Source organism: Falco punctatus, assembly GCF_963210335.1.
Source record: "Falco punctatus genome assembly, chromosome: 5".
NCBI lineage: Eukaryota > Metazoa > Chordata > Aves > Falconiformes > Falconidae > Falco > Falco punctatus.
This window is the reverse complement of record NC_137584.1, coordinates 72688890-72713615: the sequence shown is the minus strand read 5'-3', so window position 1 is coordinate 72713615 and position 24726 is coordinate 72688890. Positions and strand designations below refer to the sequence as shown.

The 24726-nt window shown below is 44.6% G+C and overlaps 1 protein-coding gene across 3 annotated transcripts in view; it reads right to left on the bottom strand.

Moving 5' to 3' along the window:
* FBXO16 (F-box protein 16) overlaps positions 1-24726 on the bottom strand; it is a 42293-nt gene that overhangs the window by 7048 nt on the left and 10519 nt on the right. For 2 of the 3 annotated variants that reach the window (XM_080388057.1, XM_080388058.1), the window contains exons 3-8: positions 23060-23095; positions 15630-15836; positions 14116-14280; positions 13009-13214; positions 5202-5307; positions 454-679 (exon numbers count right to left, since the gene is read on the bottom strand). In XM_080388057.1, the coding sequence (XP_080244183.1) occupies positions 454-679; positions 5202-5307; positions 13009-13214; positions 14116-14280; positions 15630-15836; positions 23060-23095 (946 nt within the window). The remainder of the gene's footprint in view (positions 1-453; positions 680-5201; positions 5308-13008; positions 13215-14115; positions 14281-15629; positions 15837-23059; positions 23096-24726) is intronic. The other variant, XM_080388059.1, reaches the window with a different exon arrangement.

The window sequence follows — 24726 nt, the reverse complement described above, 5'->3', positions numbered from 1 at the left end:
TCAGCTGTTGTCTCCCTGGAGTTGATTGCTTTGCCCTGTAAATTGCTGAATGCTCTGATTCCAACCCAACTGTACCAGCTCCTCCTGGTATCTATCCAGGACTTGGCAAGTCTGTGGACCTCGGGCTGAGCCCGCTGTCACTTCTGATCTAAGATGTCATGCTCTGCTGTTGAGTATTAGTGAGTTAAACCCACGTGAAGCCCGTGCCAGCGTTCAATAGCAAGATGACAGTCATGACAGACAGGTGGATCTAGCAAGTGCTAGATGTGACGTCTTTGGCCATATGTTCTTTTTTGATGCAGCAAATCACTGTCATCTGGATTCCCACCATCCAGAAGCCTCCTCTGCTTACAGAAATATACTGCCAGCACCGTCCCCTTCCCTCTGTGCACTTAATTTAGATATTGGCAATCTCTACAATAGCCTCCGCAGGGGACAGGGAAGCATACTAACATGGAGACCTGGTGTTCGTCCCTGGGAAGTCTTTCTTTCCTCTTTCATGAGGCTTTGGCACTGGAGCTCGGACAGGTGCGGGTCGTATCCCAGCATTCCACTGGGAGCTCTGGGCCAGCATCTTTGCTGCTGCGTTGGAGGGCAGGTTCCCGGTTGACTGGTGAGTGGCCCAGCTGGGACGAACTGGTGGTTTTGGAAGAGACTCAAGATCTGCAGAAAGTGATAGCTAGGAAGAGAAGGCAGTAAGTGTCATCCCAACAGCTTCAGAGGAACTGAAAATGCTGGAGTCCATCGAGAACTTCTATAAATTCGATGCATTCTATATATATTGTACAAATTATATTCCTAAATTATGTTCCTGAATGATACAAGCATATCAGCATTATTTGCAGTGACCCGTGCTCTGGGGTAAGTTTACCTTAAGGACAAAAGGACACGGTTAGAAACTGATGCTAGTAAAGCCAAACCCACATTAATTGATTCTCCACATGAATTCATATGTTAATGCACAAATTCTCCGCCATGCATATGGCTGTGACTGATCCCAGTCTTGCTTGCTGTTTGAAGTCACATAGTGTAAAGCATGAAGTTTATTTTAAATTACTGTTCAATGAACATTTTACTAAATAGTATAAAATTAAGGGGAAAAAAATAAACTTAGCAACACAGTGATTGTTTACTCCTTGAGAAAGGTCCCAAATATTTAAAAAGTGCAGGTTCTGCAGACAAAAGCCTTGGCTTTTTTTTGACTGATACAAATTATTTGTAGAATAGTGAAGAAACATTTACAAACCCAAACATTTACATAGCAACTCATTAAAAAGCAATGTGGGCTGATAGTCTTACGTGAAACTAGTATCCATAGTAAAATGGTTGTGCAGAAAAGCCAATGCTGTTCTGTAATTCCTGCCTGCCTGTTTCCCCTTTCCATTATTTGATTGGGCAGCAGTGGCAGATAGATGGTGCTTTGTGCCTAATTGTCTAGTGACGAATAAGCTATCCAGCAACTGCTGAGTATCAACCTAAAGAACGTCCAGTGATTACACAACTGCCCAAAGTGGTCCGGGTTCTTAGCAGTACTTGACCTGTGGCAGAGATGGTGTGATAAAAGCAGCTGCAGGTTTTTTTGTCCTAGCAAGAAAAGCACTTACCACAGAAGTGGCAGTAGATGCAGCACCAGATCTGACTAGTCCTTGCTTTTCAGCTCTTGCATTGTCAGTGGTTTGGTTTTAGAGCTCACAGGGACAGATAGGCTTAGACTATTAAAGCTAGGCTACACTTTTAAAATTAGGTGACATATGTCAACTGAGTTTGAATATGGAAACACTATACTGAGTTATTTTCACTCTTAGGAATAGTCCCATGAAGTTCAGCAGGGTTTCTTGTGTGGATAAATAAAATTCAAAGTAAGGTGGGCAGAATATAAATATACACCGGACAGGTCAGGACCACGTCTCAGATCTTCACGTTTACTACACTGACGCAGTGCATAAATGTGATTCATACTCAAAACATCAATTCCTTGTCAATATGTCATAGGAAAACTTATTCCTGACTTCAAATGCTGCCATCTTATTACCTTAGGATATAGGCAGTGAGGCAAGAATGACTGATCCTGTCAAAAAGATGTTATTTAGTAAGTACTAAAAATAAGTCAGTAATTCAGGAACAGCTGTGAGGGTGGAGCAGTCTCTCGAATAGAAACAAGCAGACAGCCTGAAAGGCAAAACCATCCCCTAATTGCTGACATTGCAGTCATTTGCAAAGCTGTCAAAAACATCCATCAAATGTTACCTTCCTAATAAAGTATCTGGGAATTTTGACATTTGGCCATGAAGCTGCTGCCTATTTTGCTGAGAAGCTGCAGAAGACTCCTCAGTGGAAGTCCTCAAGGGCCTGTGTAAAGGACACTGATGTGGCAGCAGTGACGCCTGCGAAGGGACCTCTAGGGCCAGAGCACAAAAATTACAGCAGGGCAACACAGTTCCACGTCAGAGCCAAGAGGAGGCCCAGCACACATCTGGTTTCCATGTCCAGCCCAGTAAAAGTTCTGAGAAGTCACCAAACCCATTGCATTCTTCACTTTTCTTTATATAATACTGGGATAGTAGGCTGTTGAAGGCAATGTGAGCAACAAGGTGGTATAGACAAGCCGTAAAGCCTTGATCCAGCAAAGTGCTTAAAGAGATGGTTAACACTGAAACTATATGTATCCTTAGAGTATGGTGTTTCCCTGGCTAAAGACAGAGCAGGTATTCCCTCCCCACTGTAGAGACATGGGGGTTATATGTGTGTTCATAAGAAAGAACATGGCCCTTCATCCAGAGACCTAATTAACTTAATTTATTGTAATTTACTATTTATTGTAATTTAGCTAGTTTACTTTCATTTATTCTAAATTAAGTGTGAGCCTGGTCACATTTTATGCTACTGTTTCCATGATTACTAATAAACTCCAAAACCTCACAAGTTTACTAGGAGGAGAACTGATTCACCGCATGCAAACGTGGAGCCAGTGGATGTAATTCCAGGGCTCAGGTCATCACCCTAATTATGTGTTTATTGCATTTTGGTGTGCTGTTGTTCAGCCTCTTGAGCTTGGAGCTCCACATAATAGCCCTTTTCACATCTTCATCATTGGCTGTAATATACTTTATTCGCACCTACTTTCTGCACCAGGATTATTGATATATTTAAGAGCTTCATTTTAATTTGACTTGATGTTTGCTTGCTTGGGGCACTTATTCTTTCATCATAGTCTGCTCTTCTTCTAAGGATTTACTAAAAGATTTGAGCATTAAGCCTCTTTATTTGGACTTTATTAAGTAAGAGTCTTTACACAGGTCTTCATTTCAACAGGGTTTCCCAATGCTACCTTAATAATAAATGGCAATTAATTTTGGATTATTCCTAGTGAGTTATATATATTCTTTTTCCATCCAACAGCCTACTGCAACCTAACCTTTATTGTCATGTAGTGTTGCAGTCATTAATGGCCAGTGTAACAGCAGGCTTATACATCAGAAAATAAGAAATACAGCTCTTCTACTGAAATTTGGACAACTTTAAACTCAAGAGAAATACAAGCCTATTTTCAGCGTAAAGGCTAGGAAAGAGTGACACAGCAACACAGGCTACCCCTGATTTTTAACACAAATAGAAGCCCGTGCTACCAGCATTGCATAGCACAAAGGCATGGAGCTCTGTTCTGGGCTGATGTCACCAAGGTGCCAACCCATGAGTTTCAGAACACCCTGGGTTAGGCTGTCCTAACTGCCTAGGAGGGACCGAGGGAGGACAGTGAACCTGTCAGGCCTTGGCAGCAGGCAGTGGCTTTAAGAGTCTCCCCAGGGCTTTTTGTGGGGTGAGGGTTCAGTACCCACTAACTCTGCGTGCTTCTCCAGACACCCGTCTGCGAGCATTTTGTGTCAGCTGAATGCTTTCTGGTGACTATCTGCTGCAGGGATGATAATGTTCCTTTTAAACCATGAGCAACCAACAGAAGGTGGCACACACATATGCACTGTCCAACCCTGTACTGCTGCAATTTGTAGCAAAAACTCACACTGATGGTGTGCAGAAGGGTTTGGGCTTCATGGTGGGAGTCAGACCAGGTGCTTGTGCCTTCCTGACTGGGGGTTCCAGTTAAGTAACTCTGAAGAACACATAACTTTCCTAAAATCTGGGGAAAGAAAATCAAATTCATGACTTTTTACCCTGAAATAAGATTCTTTCACTTCTGGACTGACAACAAAAGAATAAATTTGAAACGGGAAGCTGTGGTGGAAAGAAAGGGCACTCTGATCTAAGGGTGACAGAGGAAGCCATTGGAGAATGGAAATTGTAAGACACAGGCTGAATTATTTTTTTAATTGTATTTTCCGTTCTTTAACACTGAATCTGTTTCCTTGCTCATACAGACAGGCTGTATTTGGGTCAGGAGCATGCCTCCCAATCTCAGGAGACAATGCCTCTCTTTTATGTAAACCTTCCTTAGCTCAACTCACATGCGTTCCTTGGCTTTCGTCACTTAGGAAGCATGCTTCCAGGTCTGCAACCCAACCCCTTCCCCGCCCTCCTCCCCCACCCCAATACACTTGTGAGCATGTCCTCCTGGCAGTTATTTGTGGCTGTATCTACAAAAGCCTAGACCCATGATGCTTTCTGGAAGCCTGACTTCCCTAGACTCCTTTCATGTGAAGATGCCCTATTTTACCAGCAACGAGCACAATGAATCCTCAGTATTAAGACCTTGGGGCTGCTTGCTCAGGCTCAGCGCAATGAACAGAGAATAAACTAACATCAAACTGCAATGATCAAAAGTTGCGAAAGCAGAAGAGAAGCTTTGGGAAGAGATGCAAGTGTCGTAAGAGAATTGATCCGGCACTTTGTAAAGCATGGAAACAGACTGTCGGGATGCCATGCAGGAAGCAAAGTGAGGGAGGAGCAGATAACAAGGTCACCGTCTACACACAGACAGCTTCTGTCCTGTTCCCACAGAAGGCAGAGGGACTGTATCTAGCCTGCAATGAGAGATTGCCCCGGGGCAGCCAGACATGGGGTGCTTTGTGCCCTCCTTCTGCCCAGGTATCTCCCTCAGGGACAAGCAGATGTGCCTGGCAGCCTACCTACAGCAGGAGCAAAGCCTCACAGGTACCTCAGCTAAGTAACAGCTCTCAGCTAAAATGTTCTTGGGTAGACCTGACACTGCGCCCTGGCTGACGTAATGACAAGCCGGTGATACTTGCCAGTGATTTTGCCTTCTGGAGCTTATTAGATCCACGACCCACTCTCTTTTTTTTCTCAGCTGCCTGCCGGCTAAGGTCTGGGGTCTCCCCTCCTCCTTTCTTTCTCCTGCAGAGTAGAACAGAATAGTATTAAAAAGTGCTATGGAGTTGCTTCCCAGGGGCTGAGAAAAAGAAAATCCCTTACGGTATTACCACCCAAAAATACATGGTTTAAGGTAACACATTTTATCTTGCACCTGAGTCAGACCAAGAGTGCACAGATACCACGGCTCAGAGGTGGGTGATAACTTGCTATTTTTAAAGTTATGGTAACTTTATAGCACTCAAATACATGCCTTTAGCTTGAGACTTACTGATTTAAGCTAAATCCACTAACATGTTACATCAGCTTAGGGGAATTCACAGAAAGGCAACTTTAGCTACATCAGTTTGAGAGTTTTCAGTGATGCCTGTAACATACATAAGGCTAAAGGACTGTCCCTCCAACAAGTTATTTATTGACTGTTTTTATAGCCAGATACTTCTTGTATATGTATATGTATAAATTCATAAATTTATATGTGGCTTTTCTTAAAGTCAATACAATAACTGGCAGAACAGGAATATTCCAGAGCGTGAAAATTAAGTGAAGTACACTGGAATGTGTCCAGTTGCCACATTTTTCCAATATCAGGAGTAAAAGCCATACTATGAGGAAGGTTTTTTAAGAACTCAGGTAGATTCATAAACACACATGCTCTGAAGGCATTCATTCCCCATCCACGTTCAAACTCTTCAATACAGAATTAATTAATTTAAAGCAGCAACTCTGTGTGCTCTCTGAGTGCATCTCCCAGCTCCATCACCAGCATCTCTGGATTCCTGGAAGGCACGCTAAAAAGCACAGTATGAATACAAAATCATGAATAAAAAGGGTGGAAACAGACTCTAAAAAGCAACTTTTATCCTATAAAGAAACAGAGCCACACCACATAACACACACATCCTCCAAAGCAACACCAGCACAGATCTGGTATTTACTCATCCCAGAGCAGCTGCAGCTCAAAAACCATAAAGACAAATCAGACATTATTTCAAATAGCAGATTGAGGAAATCTGCAATGTGTTTATAAACACTTATAAAAAACTTCACTAACCATCAAGAGAGAAAATTCAATCAAAAATATTATTATGGGGAATGAACTGGTCATCTTGGTGGACTTGACAGTGTCAAGTTTATGGTTGGACTCCATGATTTTAAAGGTCTTCTCCAGCCTAAATGATGCTACGATTCTATGATCTTCAGACAGAATGCAGACCTGGCCTTGTGGTTGTAAATTAAGGTATTAACCTCTACTGCTGTGTGCTAGTGTCCATGCTCCTGGTGTCAGAGCACCGCCCTGCAGCGGGTCACCACCATGATCTCACTTCAAGGTTAGGAAAACATAAGCAGTGAGGATGAGTTTCTCAAGGCTGCAAAGGAAAAGGGCATCAGAGCTGGGAGGAGGACAGCAGGTCTCTCACCCCCGGTGCTGAACTCGGTGTTTCTCACCCTGCTTTCCTCCCTTAAGGAACATTTTTAATTCCCACAAACCTAACAGGCAGACAATACTGGGCTGACTATTCAGAAACATGAAAAACAAGAGACAAGCGTTAGGATTTGGAAGGACAGCAGAACTCTGTGCCCTTCTCACGCAAGCGAGCCCTTTTTGTCAGAAACTGGGCCCAGGCTGCTGACAGAACAATTACTGAAAGTAATTATTTTCTCGTTGGGTAAACACTCCAGCACAATATGCAACTGTTTTTAGAGCCAGCCTATGTCCATAAATTATCTAACTGAATTAGCGCTGGCTTCCAGAAGCTCAAACTGGTTGCAGGGGGGAAGGAGCTTGCCTTTTGGCTGAGCTGTTGTGATGAGAAGTAGCAAGGCTCCTTCTTGAGGCACAAGGACACAGTTTTGGCAGGGGTCCAGCGCTAGGCTAGAATTGGAATTCATTATTCATGATAAAGTGGGAGGCAAATCTTTTGATTTATTGGCAACAAGCAGCGCAAACACCAGATGCCTTCCAGCAGAACCGCACATGTATGGACCGAAAGAGCGAGCCCTCCTGGTTCTTTTAGGCAGACTCTGGTCCCAGAGAAAATTTGCTAACTTGGTTCCACGCTTTAGATAACAATCTTCCACTTCACCTCTGCAATATTGCTTTGTGCCCAGAGACAAATCCATCCTTGCTTGTCTCTGTTTGTATGTCAACAAAAAGGTACCTGGACAATTCAGGCAGAAAATAAACCAGACCTACCAGAAATCATCCTGATGATAAATTGCACATATACATGCAGCAACAGCAAAAGTCACAGCTATAATTCTGCTGAGGGATTTTGATAACCCCTTCCAGGCAATTTGTAATTCAACCCCTGTCTGTATCTCATCTCTATTGTCTCACCACTCCCTTGACTATGCATCTGATCATTGCTCTTCTTAATTTCACTGCTCAGTGACTGTGAAGCTTTTCCCACACTATCCCATCTAAGCCAAATAACCTCTCAGTGAACACATTCAGGGATCTCTGTCCCATCTCCTTCATGCTGCAGTGATGTTTGTCACTGAGGCTCCTGGGTGCCATTCAGGTTTTATAGTACAAGCTCATGCCTTTCTGAGCAAGCAGCAAAAAAAATCCATCAGGAAAAAAACCCAAACAAACAAAAAAAAAGCAGCCAAACCTCCATTATCATCCAGATTGCAAATTAACACCGGTCTGCCATTTTTGGGGGACTACCAGCTGTGGCACAGTGTTATGATTCTTCTCCCCAGTGATGTGAAGCACCAGCACTGTCCAGGCCAAACCCTGGTCCATTTGCTCTATATAAATCTATTAGTTTTTCAAAGGTAAATACCCAATTATAGTCTTATAGCCTGAAGTATATGTTTTGTCCCTTTTTAGGACTCCCTTTGTCTCCGCCTCCCTGCACAAATGAGAATTGACTACAGCTTGTTACACTTCCCATGTTTCATTTTTTTTAGCTAAGCAAGGGTAAGTTCTCTGTCATGAATTCACAGTGGTGTAGTTTTGATACTGCTGTGGAACGGAGCATGTAGCTAATGACTTTTCTCAAAAAGCCAACAAAGAAAGAGATGAGAACTCTGCCATTTAAATGACAACATTTCAGCTGCAGTGTGGACACCCTGTTATGATGAACAGGAGAGTTCTCATCTCTTTTTGGACCAGAAAGCAAGTGTAGAGTGAGGGCCAGCTCAGAGATGTTAACCCAGTCCAGAGCTAGGAAAAACTTTATTTTTCAGCACCTCATAAATTTTGCAAAATTTAACCTGACATTAGGCAGGTTAACTTTGATTCAAAGAAGGAGCCAGTGACTAGTCTCACACATTGCTTTGATGATGGCGTCAGGTATTCCTTTGATGTAATCTTGTTTATTCACAAAACATTTTCTACAAGTCCAGTTTTCCTCAGCACAGCAGAACTCAAATGGAAAGAATGGTTTGTTGGCTCACCACTTTCTGGTCAACCTGCTGGTCTACAAGTGCTCTCTCCAGTCCTTCTCTCTCAGCCATCCCTTCGGCTTTCTGCTGCTTCTCTGCAAGTTTGCTGCATCTTTTCACGCATGCTTATGACCTCAAGAAAATACTTGTTCCTCTCTATATGCATTCAGACTGCAGCAAAACCAATGTCCTCTTCCAGACTACCTTTGCAAAACCCTGTGTTTTGGGAAATCACTCTTATTGTTTTAGGAATCTCATTTTACATAGATTTCATTGCTTCAACATTAATTTTTCATGAAGAGCGGTTGTTATGCCCTTGAGCTCCAAGAATTCATCTAATCTGAAGAATAACTATACCTAACACAGCCTGGGGGCTCAGAGATTTTTATCTTGGTTCTCTGTTCTACTTTACAACCCTGTGCACTGGTCAGGCAGGGTCTGCCTGAGCCTGTAGGCTGCAGTGAGGTAGATCATCTTGCACAGCATTCACAGGACACTCCTAACAACCTACTAGAGACTCACAGTTGGCAGAGCATGACCATCAGCCACCCAAAACAATGCTTGGCATCACAGAGGGGCACTCTGACAACTTTACCATTGCACTACCATTGACAGGCAACCTACAGCCGCCCAAGCCACCCATTAGCGGCCGCTGCCACCTCCAACAACAGTCTGCGCTTAGGCTGGGAGAGCTGGGGTGGCTCAGCCTGGGGAAGAGAAGGCTCCGGGGAGACTTTAGAGCACCTGCCAGTGACAGACCAACCTGATCTCCCTTCACAACAAGGTGACCCTCAGTGGATGAGGGAAGGCTGTGGATGTCCGCCTGGACCTTAGTGAAGCCTTTTTACACTGTCTCCCGCAGCATCTCCTGGAGAAACTGGCCGCTCATGGCTGGGACGGGGGTGCTCTACACCGGGTTAAAACCTGGCTGGGCAGCCGAGCCCAACGAGTGGTGGGGAATGGAGTCACCTCCCGCTGGTGGCCGGTCACCCGGGGTGCTCCCCAGGGATCCGTGCTGGGGCCGGTGCTCTTTAACATCAGTGATCTGGACAAGGGGATCGAGCGCAGCCTGTGGGTGATGCCGGGCTGGGGGGAGCGTCGCTCTGCTGGAGGGTCAGCGGGGGGGTCTGGGCAGGCTGGATCGATGAGCCGAGGCCAATTGCGTGAGGGTCACCCCGGGCGGTGCCGGCCCCGCGCTGGGGTCACACCAGCCCCAGGCAGCTGCGGGCCGGGGCCGGGGGCTGGGAACTGCCCGGCGGGAAAGGGCCGGGGGGGGCTGGGCGGCAGCGGCTGGGCATGAGCCGGCAGCGAGCCCAGGTGGCCGAGGCCAGCGGCACCCTGGCTGGTGTCAGGGTGTCAGCAGGGCCGGGGCAGGGACCGTCGAGCCCTGGGGTCCGTTCTGGCCCCTCACTCCCAGACAGAGCTTGGGGGGCCGGAGCGTGTCCAGAGCCGGGCAGGGGGCTGGGGCAGGGGCTGGGGCACCAGTCTGATGGGGGGGCTGGGGGGTCAGCCTCGAGAGGAGGTGGGTCAGAAGAGATCTCACTCTTTACAGCTACCTGGAAGGAGGCTGCAGTGTGGTGGCATTTGGTCTCTTTTCCCAGATGACAACCAACAGGACAAGAGGAAACAATCTCAGGTTGCACCAGGGCAGGTTTAGGCTGGACATCAAGAAAAATCTCTTCACCGAAAGGGTGTCCAGCACTGGCACAGGCTGCCCAGGAAGGTGTTTGTCACCATCCCTGGAAGTGTTTGAAAAACACTTAATGTTTTAAAAAACATTTTAAACATTAAAAAACATTTAGAAAATGCATAGATGTGTTGCTTAGGGACATGGATTAGTGGTAGATTTGGCAACGGTTGAAGGTGATGATCTTAAAAGGTCCTTTCCAACCAAAATGATTCTATGATTCTATGATCCTATGATAGGACATGGGGGAATGGCTTCAAATGAAAGAAGTTAGATTTAGATTAGATGCTAGAAATAAATTCTTCCCTGTGAGGGCAGCGAGGTGCTGGCCCAGGCTGCCCAGAGCAGCTGTGGGTGCCCCATCCCTGGCAGGGCTCAAGGCCAGGCTGGACGGGGCTGGGGGGAGGGGTCCCTGCCTGTGGCAGGGGGGTGGGAACTGGATGGTCTTTAAGGTCCCTTCCAATGTAAACCGTCCTATGATATGATTCTATGAACAGTCCAGCATGAAAGCTGGTGTCTGACTGCTCCTGCTGCAGATAGGGAGCCAGGTGAAGTGCTGAAGACCCGATCCTTGGGCAGCTGCCTAGAGGCAAAGGATGGAGGACACAATACAGAGCCTTAGCAGGACGACTTCTGGGATGTGGCTGCAGAGGTGATTCTGTCAGCAATGAATCCACAGAAAAGAAGCACCAGAACATCATTATGTGAGTGGGAAGCTGGGTCAGCACCTGAAACGGCGCACCTGTGTTGCTAAATAATCATTATAGATGAGACTACACACTAGCAATTACTTTCAGCTTAAGTGATATTAAAGGGAGATCCTTGATAAACAAGCAAATCTCACTGAATTAATTTCTCTTGCAGTAATCCTCTATAATTACGGATAAATGCCAGATTTGCTAGAACACTCAGCATTAAAATATTCTCCATTGCACAAATGGAGAGAGGCTCAAATCTCACTTTGGAGAAGAAAACAGTCAGTGTGCTTACTGTATTAGTGTGCATTTGTTTCTGGTTGTCAGCTGCATCTACAGCTCAGTGCTGGAACAAGCAACTTTTAAACTTTTCTAGCAAGGCTTGTTCCACTTTTGACACTGAGTCACGAACAGCACAAGGGAACTATAAACCTCACAGCAACATTTGGAAGCGGCTATATAGAAACATTTAGCACAATTGAAAAATAGCATCTGGACATCCATTTGCAACAAGAGGCATTTTGTCAAAATACTTCATTAAAAGCCTCAAAGAACTCTACCCAAAATGGTGCTAGGGTTTGGAAACATACCAAAGAAAGAGGGTGAGGTGGAAACTGGAAAGCTCTTTGAAGTAGTGCGGTATCCTAGGACTAGGGGACGCGGATTAAAAAATGATTCATAAAAGGCTTTTGCTCAGACACTGGGAACTTTGTGGAACACCCCAGAGGAGTGGTGGGTCCTGCAAAGTTAATCACATTGAGAAAGAGTCTACGTGAGTGCACGACTGCTTAGCCAAATAATCACTCTGCTGGGGTAATTCATGGGTTGATTGTTCCTGTGCACAGGGCTAATCTCAGCTCTATCAGTTATTTACTTAAAGTACAGTCTGGATCCTTTCATTGTGGCTCAATTGGTTCCCAAGGTTTTTGTTGGCACAGTGCAGAGGAATCTCCTCCTCTCTGCACGTTCGGTTGGGTGAGAGTCTGTGCTGTCTTTTTCACTGGGACTCATACAGGAACCAGGCAACGGTCAAGCTAATCCATTTACCTGTTCACCAGCCGCAAATTAATGACAGTACTGCCAGTTGCACAAGTTACTGCACATCAGCTGAACTGAGGAAACTGCTGTGAGCCCCTGAAGGACAAGAGGTGGTATTAACAGAGACTCAAACAAGAAATGAGCCAAACACTGCACGCAGGTGACTACCGCAGCCTCCTTGCAATTGTTCCTACTGGTGCTTGTTAATGCACAAAAATTTGACCACAGATCTAAGATTCTGAAAATATCTTATGCCAGATGTGTCAAAGGAAAACAAGAGACAGGCCCAACACATGTCTATGTGCAAAACTATGCTTCGGGGTGGAAATGTCTTTCTCTTGCCAGCCGCTGACCGCACAATCCTGGGGGCCCAAGAACTGATGGATCTAGGCAGATACAAATACTATTCACTGCTTAAATGTTCCATAGTACATACATACTCTTACACCTGCACACCCATTCAATCACCTAAATCTCTTTTGAATCAGATCCTTGAAGTGATAGAATTATATTTCATCACAATTAATTCATTCTTCCTCTTCTGCACAAAATATACAATGCCTCTCAACCTTGCAGCTTCATTTAAAAACTCTTGAACAAACTCTTGTCCTGATTCCTCCCATTACAGCTGTGTAACGTCCCCAGGAGTTACAGCCTATTTTATAGGCAGCCACTAACAAGCTGTGCCCATGCTCTGTGCTGAAAGGACACAAAGTAGTGCAGCTGCAACTACAACAGGACCAAGATCAAGCCAAAAAAAGCCAAAAGAGCAGCAACGTGGGTTTGCAACCAGCTTGCTGAACTATAAGGCTTCCAGGAAGCCTGGAGCACAGGCAGAGTGAGCTTGTAAAGGTCACAGATGCCCTATGTTGCAGAAAAAGCAAAAGGGAAGAGAGATCAAGCTCTTACGCCTGCCTAGCCTGCTCGATGGGATGGTAGTTGTCGAGGTAGTTGAATCGGATGGTGTCCGTAGGATGCTTGTCTGAAGAACGCCACGGTGGGAGCTCTTTTTTCTCCTTGTTTATCTTCCTTCCTGGCACAGAAAGTTTTGCCTCTGGGATGTTGCTTCTTACCGGTTGCACATCAATAACTACAAACTCATCCTTTGAAGGAGTCTAGTAAAAGACATTAGAAGAAGAAAATAAGGTTTAGCCTATAATGAAAAGGAGATCTATTTTGCCTAACTTTAGACTTCTAAGAATTGGGTATTAATTCAAAAGTAGTCTCTCCAGGTTCTGTTATGGTCAGTGGACAGAAATAGGTACCCTGACAGTGCATACCATCACCCATGTCCCATAATCTGTGTTGAGATGAACTGAGCTGCTTTTGACGTGAATTGGCTTCTCTCTATTGACTACAGACAATCTACAGGGGAGTTTGGTTAAAATTAAGAGACCCGAGTTTTGAATTCAGGGCAGAAGAATCCCACCCTCGCAGCCCTGCAAACCAGGCGTGACATCAATGAATGCCAGGAGAAAGCAGTGGCTACTGAGTAATGCTCCACCGCCCCAAAATGGCCCTGCCACCTTTGAAGAAGAAAGAAAGAGACAACACTAAGGACTGTAGCAGGCATAATGGGTATTTTTTTCCTTTCCACTAGGTAAATTCCAACTCTGAAATGTCAGCAGGGGTGATGCTGGGTACCCCACCTCTGCTTATCAGACTAAGGCAAGCTGTCATATGCTCTATAACCTGGGGAAGAGAGAGGAACAGCCTTGAGTTCTGGAGAGGGAACTCTAAAGGTCTGCTTCAGAACACCCGGAAAGGATAGCAGTGTGAGACCTTGGGGACTGCTTCTCCTAACCAATGAGATTTTCACTTCTCCCCTACCAGGGATGGATGATGGGAAAGTAAAACACATGGTAACACATGAGTTTAGATTCTACTTTAAAATAATGTGTTGTCCATTTTACTAGTGGGAGATTACAGAAAGATAAGGAGCCAAAGGGGTTAGGAACCCAACCAGCCCAGTTTTCCCAGCGGACCCAGACATCTCTAGAGGTGGTAGGTATGTACCTTTGGTCTCGTGACATGCAGCTCTTTTACCATCTCAATGTAATGTTTCTTCCAGATTCCTTGCTCAAAGGGGGTTGGAGAGAAGTTGATGTACCAGCCGAAACGCAGGCATTTCAGCATCCAGAGCTGATCCAGTTCAGACAGGTACTTCCAGTACCAGCTCACCTGTGAATGCTCAGTAAGGTGAAAACTTTGGGATCTGAAGCATCCAAGATTGCAGCCAGAGCCTTCTGTGCTGTGGATGCAATTTCCTTATGTCCTTAAAGTAGTATAATTCTTTAGCACTGTTTATGCTCCATTTAAACCTTTAATTAAACCATTTAAACCCTTCAAGGTCTTCATGACATGCTCAGTGCTGAAGTGTTAGCTGATCTCCACCCCAGCACAGGGTGAAACAGTCCAAAAATCATGGGCCAAGAGGAAAGGTTTCAGCTTGTTTGGGGCAACTTCCTGCACTTTTAGTCAATACACAAACAGTAGTTGGAATAAAGCCTGTTTCCACCGAGAAAACAGCATCAATAAACTCAAGTCTGACAAACCCATTCTGAATGTTTTCTCCCTGTTCATGCTCTGCTGTTACACTCCATCACACAGTCACCTTGTGTACAATGTTTGTTCCAGCTTAAGGACAAAGATCATCTATTGGCACTGCCATACTTACAATAGCAGCTGTCCAACGACATGACACAAGTAGCACTGTAAAGACCTTTCTTTCTGAGGAAGTAATTTCCTAACCTGTCTTCTCCCTGCCTGTGAATGAATAGTGTGAGTTGCATCCACATAAAAAATGAAATGTTGGAGAAAGATACTAAAGCAAGCTTTAAACAAGCTTAGGTTTTGATATATTTGTAGTATTATATGTTAGTACTATGTTAGGGCAGTAATAATGTCAACAGTATCTGAACTTATTCATTCAGAACCACTTTGGGCATCACCTCACAGCACTTTATCTCATGCAAACATATTTCTGGAGTCTTAGCAACTGTGCTCAAAAGCACATCTGTAATTTCTCTGCTTTTCCACATCCAACACTTTACCCTCAAGCATTTTAAAGGATCTGTTTTTCTTAAAGCATTGCGTGCAGTTCTTTGCAACTAGCACAAGTCAATACCTTTCAAAGCAATTAATGATTCTGCACGCAGTGTAGGGCACTTCAAAAGAATGTGATTTTCAGAAAGTTCCAGACTTCTTTCCTGGGAAGAACTGGTCTTGTAAAGTGCCCAATTTTAAATGCCTTAGAGCTGAGCATCTAAAATTACTCTCCACTTTTGCAATTCTTGGCCAATCTGGCTTTATTTAGGATTTGTGGAAGTGTTGCATTCAGTTTCATACAAGCGCCACTAAGCATTTGGCACCAGGCTGCCAAGTCAGAAGACATCCTTGCATTATGAAGAGCAGCACTGGTTATGTCTTTGCTGAAAACCAGTGCTGATTTGTTTTTTGTTTGTTTCTTTGTTTGTTTTAACTAGCTTGACCTGGCTTTCTGAACATTAGGTACGTGTTGGCTTTTTTACCTGTGCACATCGACAGAGGCTCCGTGGGTCCAGGAAAGAAAAGATGTACAAAGACAGGACTCTAGGCAGCCTTGTGGTAAAATCTAGAGCCTCGGTGGGGACTCGATCCTGTAGCTGCTGGGAACAGAATTTCTGCTGTGACAGGGAGCAGCGTTCCAACAGGTCCACCAGGATCCTCCGCCTCTGACCATCTGTCCACTTGTCAAACTGAAAAAAGGAGTTTCAGGTTCTGAGAAACCAGAGAATCCGCTTCTTAAAATAAAGCACATATTTAAGGCAAGGGAAAGTGCATAAGCAGCAGCTTCTGCTGACTCATTTAAGAGCAAAGCACGTAGGAACTGGGAACAAATGGAGAGGTTACATTAAAAGAAACTCTGAAGCCATGTAACATATGATTTATAATCCTCAAAGGATCCAGGACAGCCGAGTCCAGGACACACTCATGCTCACAAGACTCTTTGCTCCTGGGACGAGCTCTGAGACTTGGATTCACTCATGGAAAGGAGGAGACTCAAATGTGTGTTTGCAGGATCAGGTCGCAAATTACCATGAGTGCACTGGTGATATTGGAGTGCCTCACCATTTGTAAAGTGTTTATTCTCACAATCCCACTGCATGGGAGAGAAATCCCCACTACTGAGAAGTGGGGCAAAGAGAAACTAAATCAGCTGCCCATGTCTCACAAGGAAAATCTGCAGCACAGGTCCGGCAGCACAGTAACTAAGATTTTTCACAGCATTTCTGTGCTTATGACACATATCTAAAGAGGAAGATTAAAACGTTGTGGGAAGAAATGAGCACTTAGGTAACCACACAAGCATGTATCGCTTTGCTCTGATGGCAACAATGCTGGATTGAGCGGAGTGGGGCAGAGCTGTGTAAACAGGGTGGGAGCAACTGTGGCGGTAGCTGGTGTTTAACTGGTGTTGATACCAGAGGATGGAAAGGGCCCTGTCAGCAGGAACCTCCAGGGAGGAGACTGACCTCATCACCACAATCTGTGCAATCTGCCTCAAAACCTGTAAGAGCAGTCCTGGCTTGGAGGGCAGCGCGGAGTGCCAGAAGGGAGGCAATGTCAAAGGACCACGGCACTGCAGACAGGATCAGCCGGAATCCCCGCTGGGAACTGCAGGCTGCAGAGTGTCAGGGTTAAAGATGGCTTTCTGGAGGTGAAACAGGGATTTCGGAGAAGTCCCACTTTATCCTCCCTCCTAGCACAGCAAGAGCAGCCTCGACCCAAACTCACCTTCCTTTCAAAGGGGAAACAACTGTTTGGGGAATCCCCCTGTTTGGGGAATGCTGCTTTTCCCCATTTGTTTCTTTCTCATGTCTTGGCCATCCCCAAAACACACACCCTGCTTTCACCCCAAAACACACACCCTGCTTTCACAGGACTGTTTCCTGAAGCCAGCTTTCCACAGCTGACAACTTTCTCTCGATAGGTCAAATCACAGCGCATTAATTTATGCATTTAAACTCAGGGGCACGTAAAGTCCTTAGTTAAATTTACCTCCAAAAAATTAACAGTAATAAAAAAACCCACGCAGTTCTTCCAAGATTTTTTTTTTTAATATTGTGGGTAAATGGTTTAATGTCCAGTGTCCCTTCCTTTCCCTTTCAGAATAAAACAGACTAGAAATTCAGGTTGTTTTTTTTTTCCTCTGCTGCCAACCCCCAAAATCTGCAGACAAATGGATGACTGGCGGAATAACAGTTTAAAATGTGCTGTGCAGATGAAAGGTAATTGAGAAGTAATTTCTTTCCAGATCATTCTAAAGAACCCTTTGTTTCTTTCTTATTTTTACTTGGATGTATTTAATTCTAGTACTGAAGAATAAACTCTATGGAGTAAATAGCTCTTCTCCTTCTTGCAAACACCTCTGCAAGACCTTCAAGAAGGTCAGCAGGAAGAAAGGGTTGAATTAGCATTCCTGAAATCCCTGAGAGATGAAAAGCTGAATAGAAAAAAGCTCCCAAATGTCCACGCTTTTTCAGATACAGACAGTGAATTAAGGAATACACCCTTTTCCTCCCGTCCCTGTTTTGCATATAACTTTCACCTCTAATGATGTTTAGCAGAGTACTAAGGAAAAACTGAAGCAAGACCTTTGGATTTGGGGCTTAGGAACATGTTCCCCAACGATAAAATCAAACCAGAGGGGGAACAGAGGAGGTCCTGCCTGTCCCCTTCTCACCCTCACCTGTCACACGGTGAAGGGGGAAACTGCTGCTGCACGCACAGCTTCTTCCCCATTGCATTCAGCAGCAGCCAAGTAGTTAAGCAGGCATAATTTGTCACTTTTCCAGTATTAACAAGCATGTCCCCATCCTACATTTGGCTGCCTTTCTCCACAGTTCCTCCCCTTGCATGTGATTACAGCAACCCAACCAGTTGGACCGGATTCCCCTTTTCCAAGGGCTGCACCTTCTCCATCCCCAGCCAGGCACACTTTTTCCCCTTGCCGTGCCTTTCCCCCAGCCCTGCCGAACAATGTCTCCCCAGGGACTGAATGACATAAGGCTACGCTGTCAATGCAGAGAGCTCAGCCCCCGCTTCTGCGATCAGTTTACAATTAATCCATGAGTGCACACACACAAATAATGCAGCCTGACACTAAGGGGAGAGCCCAGGACCTCAGCACTGAAGCACAGAGGCTCTGCCGCTTAACCTAAAGAGGCCCCTCTCTGCTGTGGGAGGCAGGTTGCTTTACTGACTTGAATTATCCACTGAAATGGGACATAAGCCTCATCTCCAACGCAGCATATCGACATGAGATCATGGGGTTACAATCACATGCACGCATCCCTGTGCTCTGCAAATGTAGGAACGAATTCACTAGTCAGTGAGGCTCTTCTGCAGAATGGCTTGCAAGTAGATGGAGATGATTTACCTAGGGAGAAGCAATTTTCCCCTCCCTCCTCAGCCATCTTCCCCTGATGCTAATGAAGGGATTTGTTGGAGACCTGGGATCTGGGTGAGAAAAGAAGAGATGAAGCAGACAGGCACCTCGTATCCATAAGATACACTAATCCACCCAAGCAAATCCTGAACATCTCTACTGCCAAGCAGCTCCGCATCAGCCATCAGCAACTAGCCCCTAGGATCTGTTCAGTTTTGCTTTCACCACTGCAGTTAAACAACTAAACCTGAAATTTTGCAAGAGGAGACTCCTGGGAAGGCTGCTGAGAAAGGCAAGTCGGCAGCCTAGTGACAAGAAGCACCCCTGAGCAGGAGTTGTTGCTCCTGCACCTTGGCACCTAGCAGGGGGGCAACTCTTGTGTAAAGAGGTGTCTATAGGTGGGGTCTGCGGTGACTAAGGATGGGGTTCAGCTGCCCAAACACCAGTGCCCTGTGTTGTGGGGTACCCTGCAAAGCCTAGAGCTGCCACTCCAAGGGTGACATTTGTCTGCAAGTCCTGCATGGTATTTGCCATGACATGAGAGGTAGATAACGTGACCAAGAGGTAGACAATGTTTATGTCCTCTCTATCATCCCCTTACACTTCAAAACAAGGTGGCTAGATCCAGACTGTGTACTTGGCATGGTTCCTGGCCCAGGGTAATGTCCAAACTGTGTCTGAACAATGTCTGGAAGAGTGCTACTGGCCCAGGTCAAAACCACGCCAGAGAGCATGCTAGCAGTTTTGTAGTGTGGATGAGCAAGTTCTAGCACCTGGGAATATTCAGATGTGCTGTATAAATTACTAGCAGAAGATGTAGCCCACAGGGTGAGCTGAATCACTGTCTGAGCTCCCCTGACTTGTCTACATCTTATTTGGCTGTAACGGAAGCTGAGACACTCAGATCACCTGGAGACATTGAAACTTAGGTGTCTTCATCTACAAGTTCAACCACAGCTTCACTGTCAACTTATTAACCTGAGTGTCAGCATGACAGTACTGAGCATTAAGGTAGGGCAAAACGTTTTTACGTTTTTTAAATCAGCTGGAGCAATTTCTGGCTTGCAGAGCACAGCAGAACAGGAGGCTGAGAGGCAGCACGTCAAGGCAGCTGCCCTGGGTGCAATACAGAGTAAAGGCAACTAGAATAAACCAGAAAAATTAACAAAGAGATGCTAACCTTTTCACAGTTTAACTATCAAAAGGGTTTCAACAGAAAGACAACAGCACAATTTCTCTTACATGTATCTGGATAGTATTTGGGTAAAGGAGTTGGTGTGAAGGGAATTAATCATAAATGCCTCCAGCAGGACTAAAGCCTGCAAATACTCATGCACGGGAACAGTCATGACAGGGAACAAGAAGACAGGCAGTCTGCTGCCACTAGACACCACCACTGCTTTCACTCTCTGCAGCAATAATATTTTGCGAAGCTGAGCGTGACCTGAAAGAGCCAAAAAAACTGTAGAGGGTCCCACTGTGCATCTTGGATACTGCAGGTGACAGCATAGCCAGTCCCATGCCCTTTGGGTCTGTCCAGCAGCACAGAAACAGAGACATGAAATCCCTTCAAATCAGCTAGTTCATTGATTCTCAACCTGTGTTTCATGGACCACAAACAGCCTGGGAGACATCAAAGATGTTCTGTGGCACAACTGGAAAAAAAAATAAATTAAAATGCATATACATAGTCCCTGAATGCATGCAAACAAAGTCAGGAAGAATAAAATAAACAGTGAGCATCCAAATTTTAATCTAATCCTTATTTGGCTGTAAAGGAAAACCACCATGGCAAGGCCACACAAGGCAACCTCTTCTGACTTCCCAGAAGGCTGGATGGTCCTTCAGTGTAAAAAGGTTGAGAAACACTGAGCTAGCTCATCACCTGCTGCAAGGCACGATGCGCTCTACACAAACTGTTCCTGAAATGTGTTTGACTAACCTGTTCTCAAAAGACTCCAGGGATGGAGATTCCACCCCTAACCCCTAGGCAAGCTATTCTGGCACTGAACTGTCTGTAGCATTGGCTTTTCCTTGTGCCTAAATTATGTCTCCATCATTGCAACTCAAGCCCATAATTTCTTGCCCTATTCAACGTGAACACAGATATCAGATAATTACCTTCCTCTTTTTGGACATCTTTTGTGTGTCATTGGAAGCTGTTATTACATCTTTACTCCATCTTCCCTACAGTAAAGGGATTGTTTTTGTATTTTCTGGACCTACGACTGTTCTCACATATGACTCGTTCTCAGAAGTATCTCCAGTTGGTCCTCAGCTTTCTCATAATGCAGGGACCAGAACTGGGGATGGCTCTGCCTTTCAGACAGCTCCTTGGGATATTTCCCTTTATTACAATTATAAGATACTGTCAGTTTATATTCCGTTTGTGATCCACCATAATTCCCAGCAATTTTTTATGCAGAACTGCTGCACACTTGGGTTTTCTCAGATCTGCAGTTTTTATAAATGCCATTCTTACATGCAGCACTTTTCACTTGCCCTTATCAAACAGCCGATTATTTCATTCTGATTTCTAATCTTCAAAGTTAATGAAATCCCCCTGAGCCTGGCATCATCTGCAGATGAGTAGGTACTTTCCATTCCATCATCCAGATGCTACAGAAAACGCTTAACAGTTTTGGACTTCCGACAGACTTCAGCGTTCCAGTTTCACAATAAAGCATTTACAGCTACACTGAATATGTGAACCAATGTAAAACCTCCTGCCCAGAGCACTGTGATTTCTTGACACAGTCTCTCTCAAACTCAGAGTGCTCTAGGCTTTGCATACCAGATGTTACAATGTCAGAGGCTTTGAAGGGAGTTAAAAGCAGCTTTTGTGCTTTCTGCACCCTTTTCATTGGCATGATGGATGACAGAAGCACAAGGAGAATTAGGTCTGAAGGAGCACGATGAGAGCTACTGATCTAATGTCATATGAGGGATCAAAAATTTAACCTTTCAGAAGATGATTCAGCACTCTTTTGTGTGTTTGGAGGAAGGCTCTTTCCAGATCTTGGCTCTTTCAGTGGGGGTTCTAAAGAAAACATTTTTGCCCTTTTGCCAGTATACGCTCTGGCATTTTGAAACATCCAATCATTTTCAAGAGACAGCTCTGTCAGTTACTAACTATCATGCTAGAAGGTGTTTTTTGAACAATAATCGCTCAATTACTTTGTTTTCTTGGTGTCCATGAAATTCCTAATTATCAAAACGCACGCATGTCATCAAGTTATGGAAAGCTTATTTCCTATAAAGATAAATTAACTTTATGAGCTTAAAATCAAAATACTTATCTGTAAATACCAGTTCATATACAAAATAATTCCATGAGTGACCTATCAGGCATAAAGAATAAGCATCACAGTTCAAATAAAATTACTGTGCAAATACTCTTTACCAAAGAGTGCTGGTAAGGAGCATCATTCCTATATTTCTGTTCCACTTGTGTATCATATGTGACCATGTAACTGGTTCTTTGGTTCCATTTATAAAGGTGTGCACAGGGCTCAGCCATACAGTTACTACACATTAATACATTCAACTGAATTCATTTGTTTATTGCAATGAAGTCCCTGAGTCTGTATTCCTGTTTGCACAGGACACTGAGAAATCACAGCTGCTTTCCCATAATGGCCTGTAAATGGATTTTGCCTTGTAAAAGAGAAAGTACAAGGCGATATTGAAGGGGTGAGCTTAGGACTAGGGCAAATTTTGTGCGTGCTCTGCCATCAGCTTCCTGAGTAGGTCAGTTAGAGTTGTATTCCTTTCAAGCAGCCAGCTGTGAGTCCTTTCATAGGCTATGGAAAGACAGGCATCTCCAGAGGGCTGATCTTTCATCCTACTTTAAGTGAGATTAATTACCCTCTGGAAGTACCACTTTCTCTCTGTTGACTCTTCAAGGAGCCTGTGATGACCAGACTAGCCAGGCTTAAATATTATGTTTCAGACATACACACCCAGCCAGAGAAACCCCATCCTGAATGCCTAATGTGAAGTCATTTGTGGTTGGGGCAGACAAACCCTATCTCATGTCTTTCTGTGCCTCATTTTTCCATCTGCAAAACAGTGTGACAGTACTTCCCTGTCTGATGTGGGAGCTGTGAAGATAACAACAGTAAGAAATTGTGAGGTGCTTAGTGATTACTGTATTAGGAACCATATGGGTGCACTCAGTAGATAACATGTCATTTATTACAGGTTTCAAAGACCTGCTAGCAGGCAGTGGCAATACTTAAATGTCAGTATCTTCTTTGAAGACTTCACAGACTTTTCCCAGGGTTTCTTATCCCATTTCAGGTCATTCTGATGATGGAATATGAATTCCCAAGTTCAGAGCTTACAGAATGTGGGCACTGAGGGAATTTCACCTCTGCTTTCCTCACAAGTAGAGCATTGCAGCTCACTTTCACATCAGGAAAATTAGCTGCATCTTCAAAACAGGATAGGTTTTACATTCCCATCATAGTAATGTCTTGATCAGTTCAGAAATCTAGTTGTATTTAAATATATATTTTAAAAGTTTACCCATTTTCCAAGCAGGGCTCTTCTTTCTTCAAATACCTATAAAACATACACACACAAATAAAATTTAGTATGTAAAGAGGATCCAATATGTCCTAAGAAAAATACAGCCTGAAAAACAATCTACGAAATATAAACAGAATCACCAAATGGAAGAGTTTGGGAGAAACCTATGGAGATCCTTTAGCCCAAACTCCCTGCTAGGGTCAACTAAAGCAAGTTGCTCAGGGCCACATCTAGATGGATTTTGAATTTCTTCTTGGATGGAGACTCCACAACCTCTGTGGAAACTTGTTACAGTGTGTGATCACCCTCACAGTAAGAACATTTTTTCTGATGTTTAAATGGATTTTCTTGTATTTCAGTTTGTGGCTGTTGCCTCTTGTCTTTTCACTGGATGCCACCAAGAACAGTCTGGCTCTGTCTTCTTTACCCCCTCACATCAGATATCTATACACATTGATAAGGTCCTCCATGAGTCTCTCTTCTCTAGGCTGAACAACCTCAGATCTCTCAACCCTTCCCTATACATCAGGTTCTCCAATTTCTTAAATCATTTTTTTCAGCCCTGCACTGGCTTTGTTCCATTAAGTTCATGTCTTTCTTGTACTGAGGAGCCCATGAATGGACACAGCCTTCCAGATCTGTCCTCAGCAGTGCTGAGTAGAGGAGAAGGATCATCTTCCTTGACCTGCCACCTACACTCTTCCTATTGTAGCCCAGGATTATGCTGGCTTTCTTTGCTGGCTCATGGGTAACTTGGTATTCACCAGGAACTCCAGGTCATTCTGTCCCAAGCTGCTTTCCAGATAGTCAGTCCATTTCTCCAGCCTGTCAGGGTCTCTCTTAATGACTAGAACAACCTACTCAGGGATGTAGTAGAGTCCCCATTGCTGGAAGTTTTCAAGACACAATTGGACAGGAGGCTAGATAATCTCATCTAGGCTCCCTTTCCCATGAAAGGTTGATGATCAGATGATCTTTTCAGGTTCTTTCCCATCTGGGCTGTTCTGTCTTTCTATGATTTATGAGAGCACAAATATCTGGTCTATCAACTCCCCCCCCCAGTTCTGTATTGTCTACAAACTTGCTGAGGGTGCCCCATCATCCAAGTTGTTAATACAGATTTTAAATGATCCTGTCCCCAGTGTCAGTCCCTGGCATACTCTACTAATGACCAGCCTCCCGCTGGAATCTATGCAGCTGACCACAATCCTTTGAAGCCAGTAAGTCAGTTTTCAACCCACCTCACTCACTATTCGTACTTCATCAGCTTGCCTATGAGGATGTTATGGTAGACAGTATTGAAAGCCTTACTAAAGTCTGAAAATCAATCAGTTTTCCTGCACCTCTCTTCTCTCCAGGACCACATCCCACGTGATTCTTCCACACAGATCCCTGAAGAGGTCAAAGTCCGCTCTCCTGAAGGCCAGGGTTGTGATTCTTCATATCCCCAACCATTTCTTCCTTCTTTGTAAATATGAGGTCCAGCAGAGCATCTTCCCTTGTTGGTTCCTTGATGACCTGTGTCAGGAACTTATCATCAATGCACTCCTGAAACTTCCTGAATCGCATGTGCTCTGCTGTGTTCCCCTTTCAGCAGATATTGGGGTGGTTAAAGTTCCCCATGAGGACCAAGGCCCGTGTCCAGTTGTCTGAGGAGGACCTCA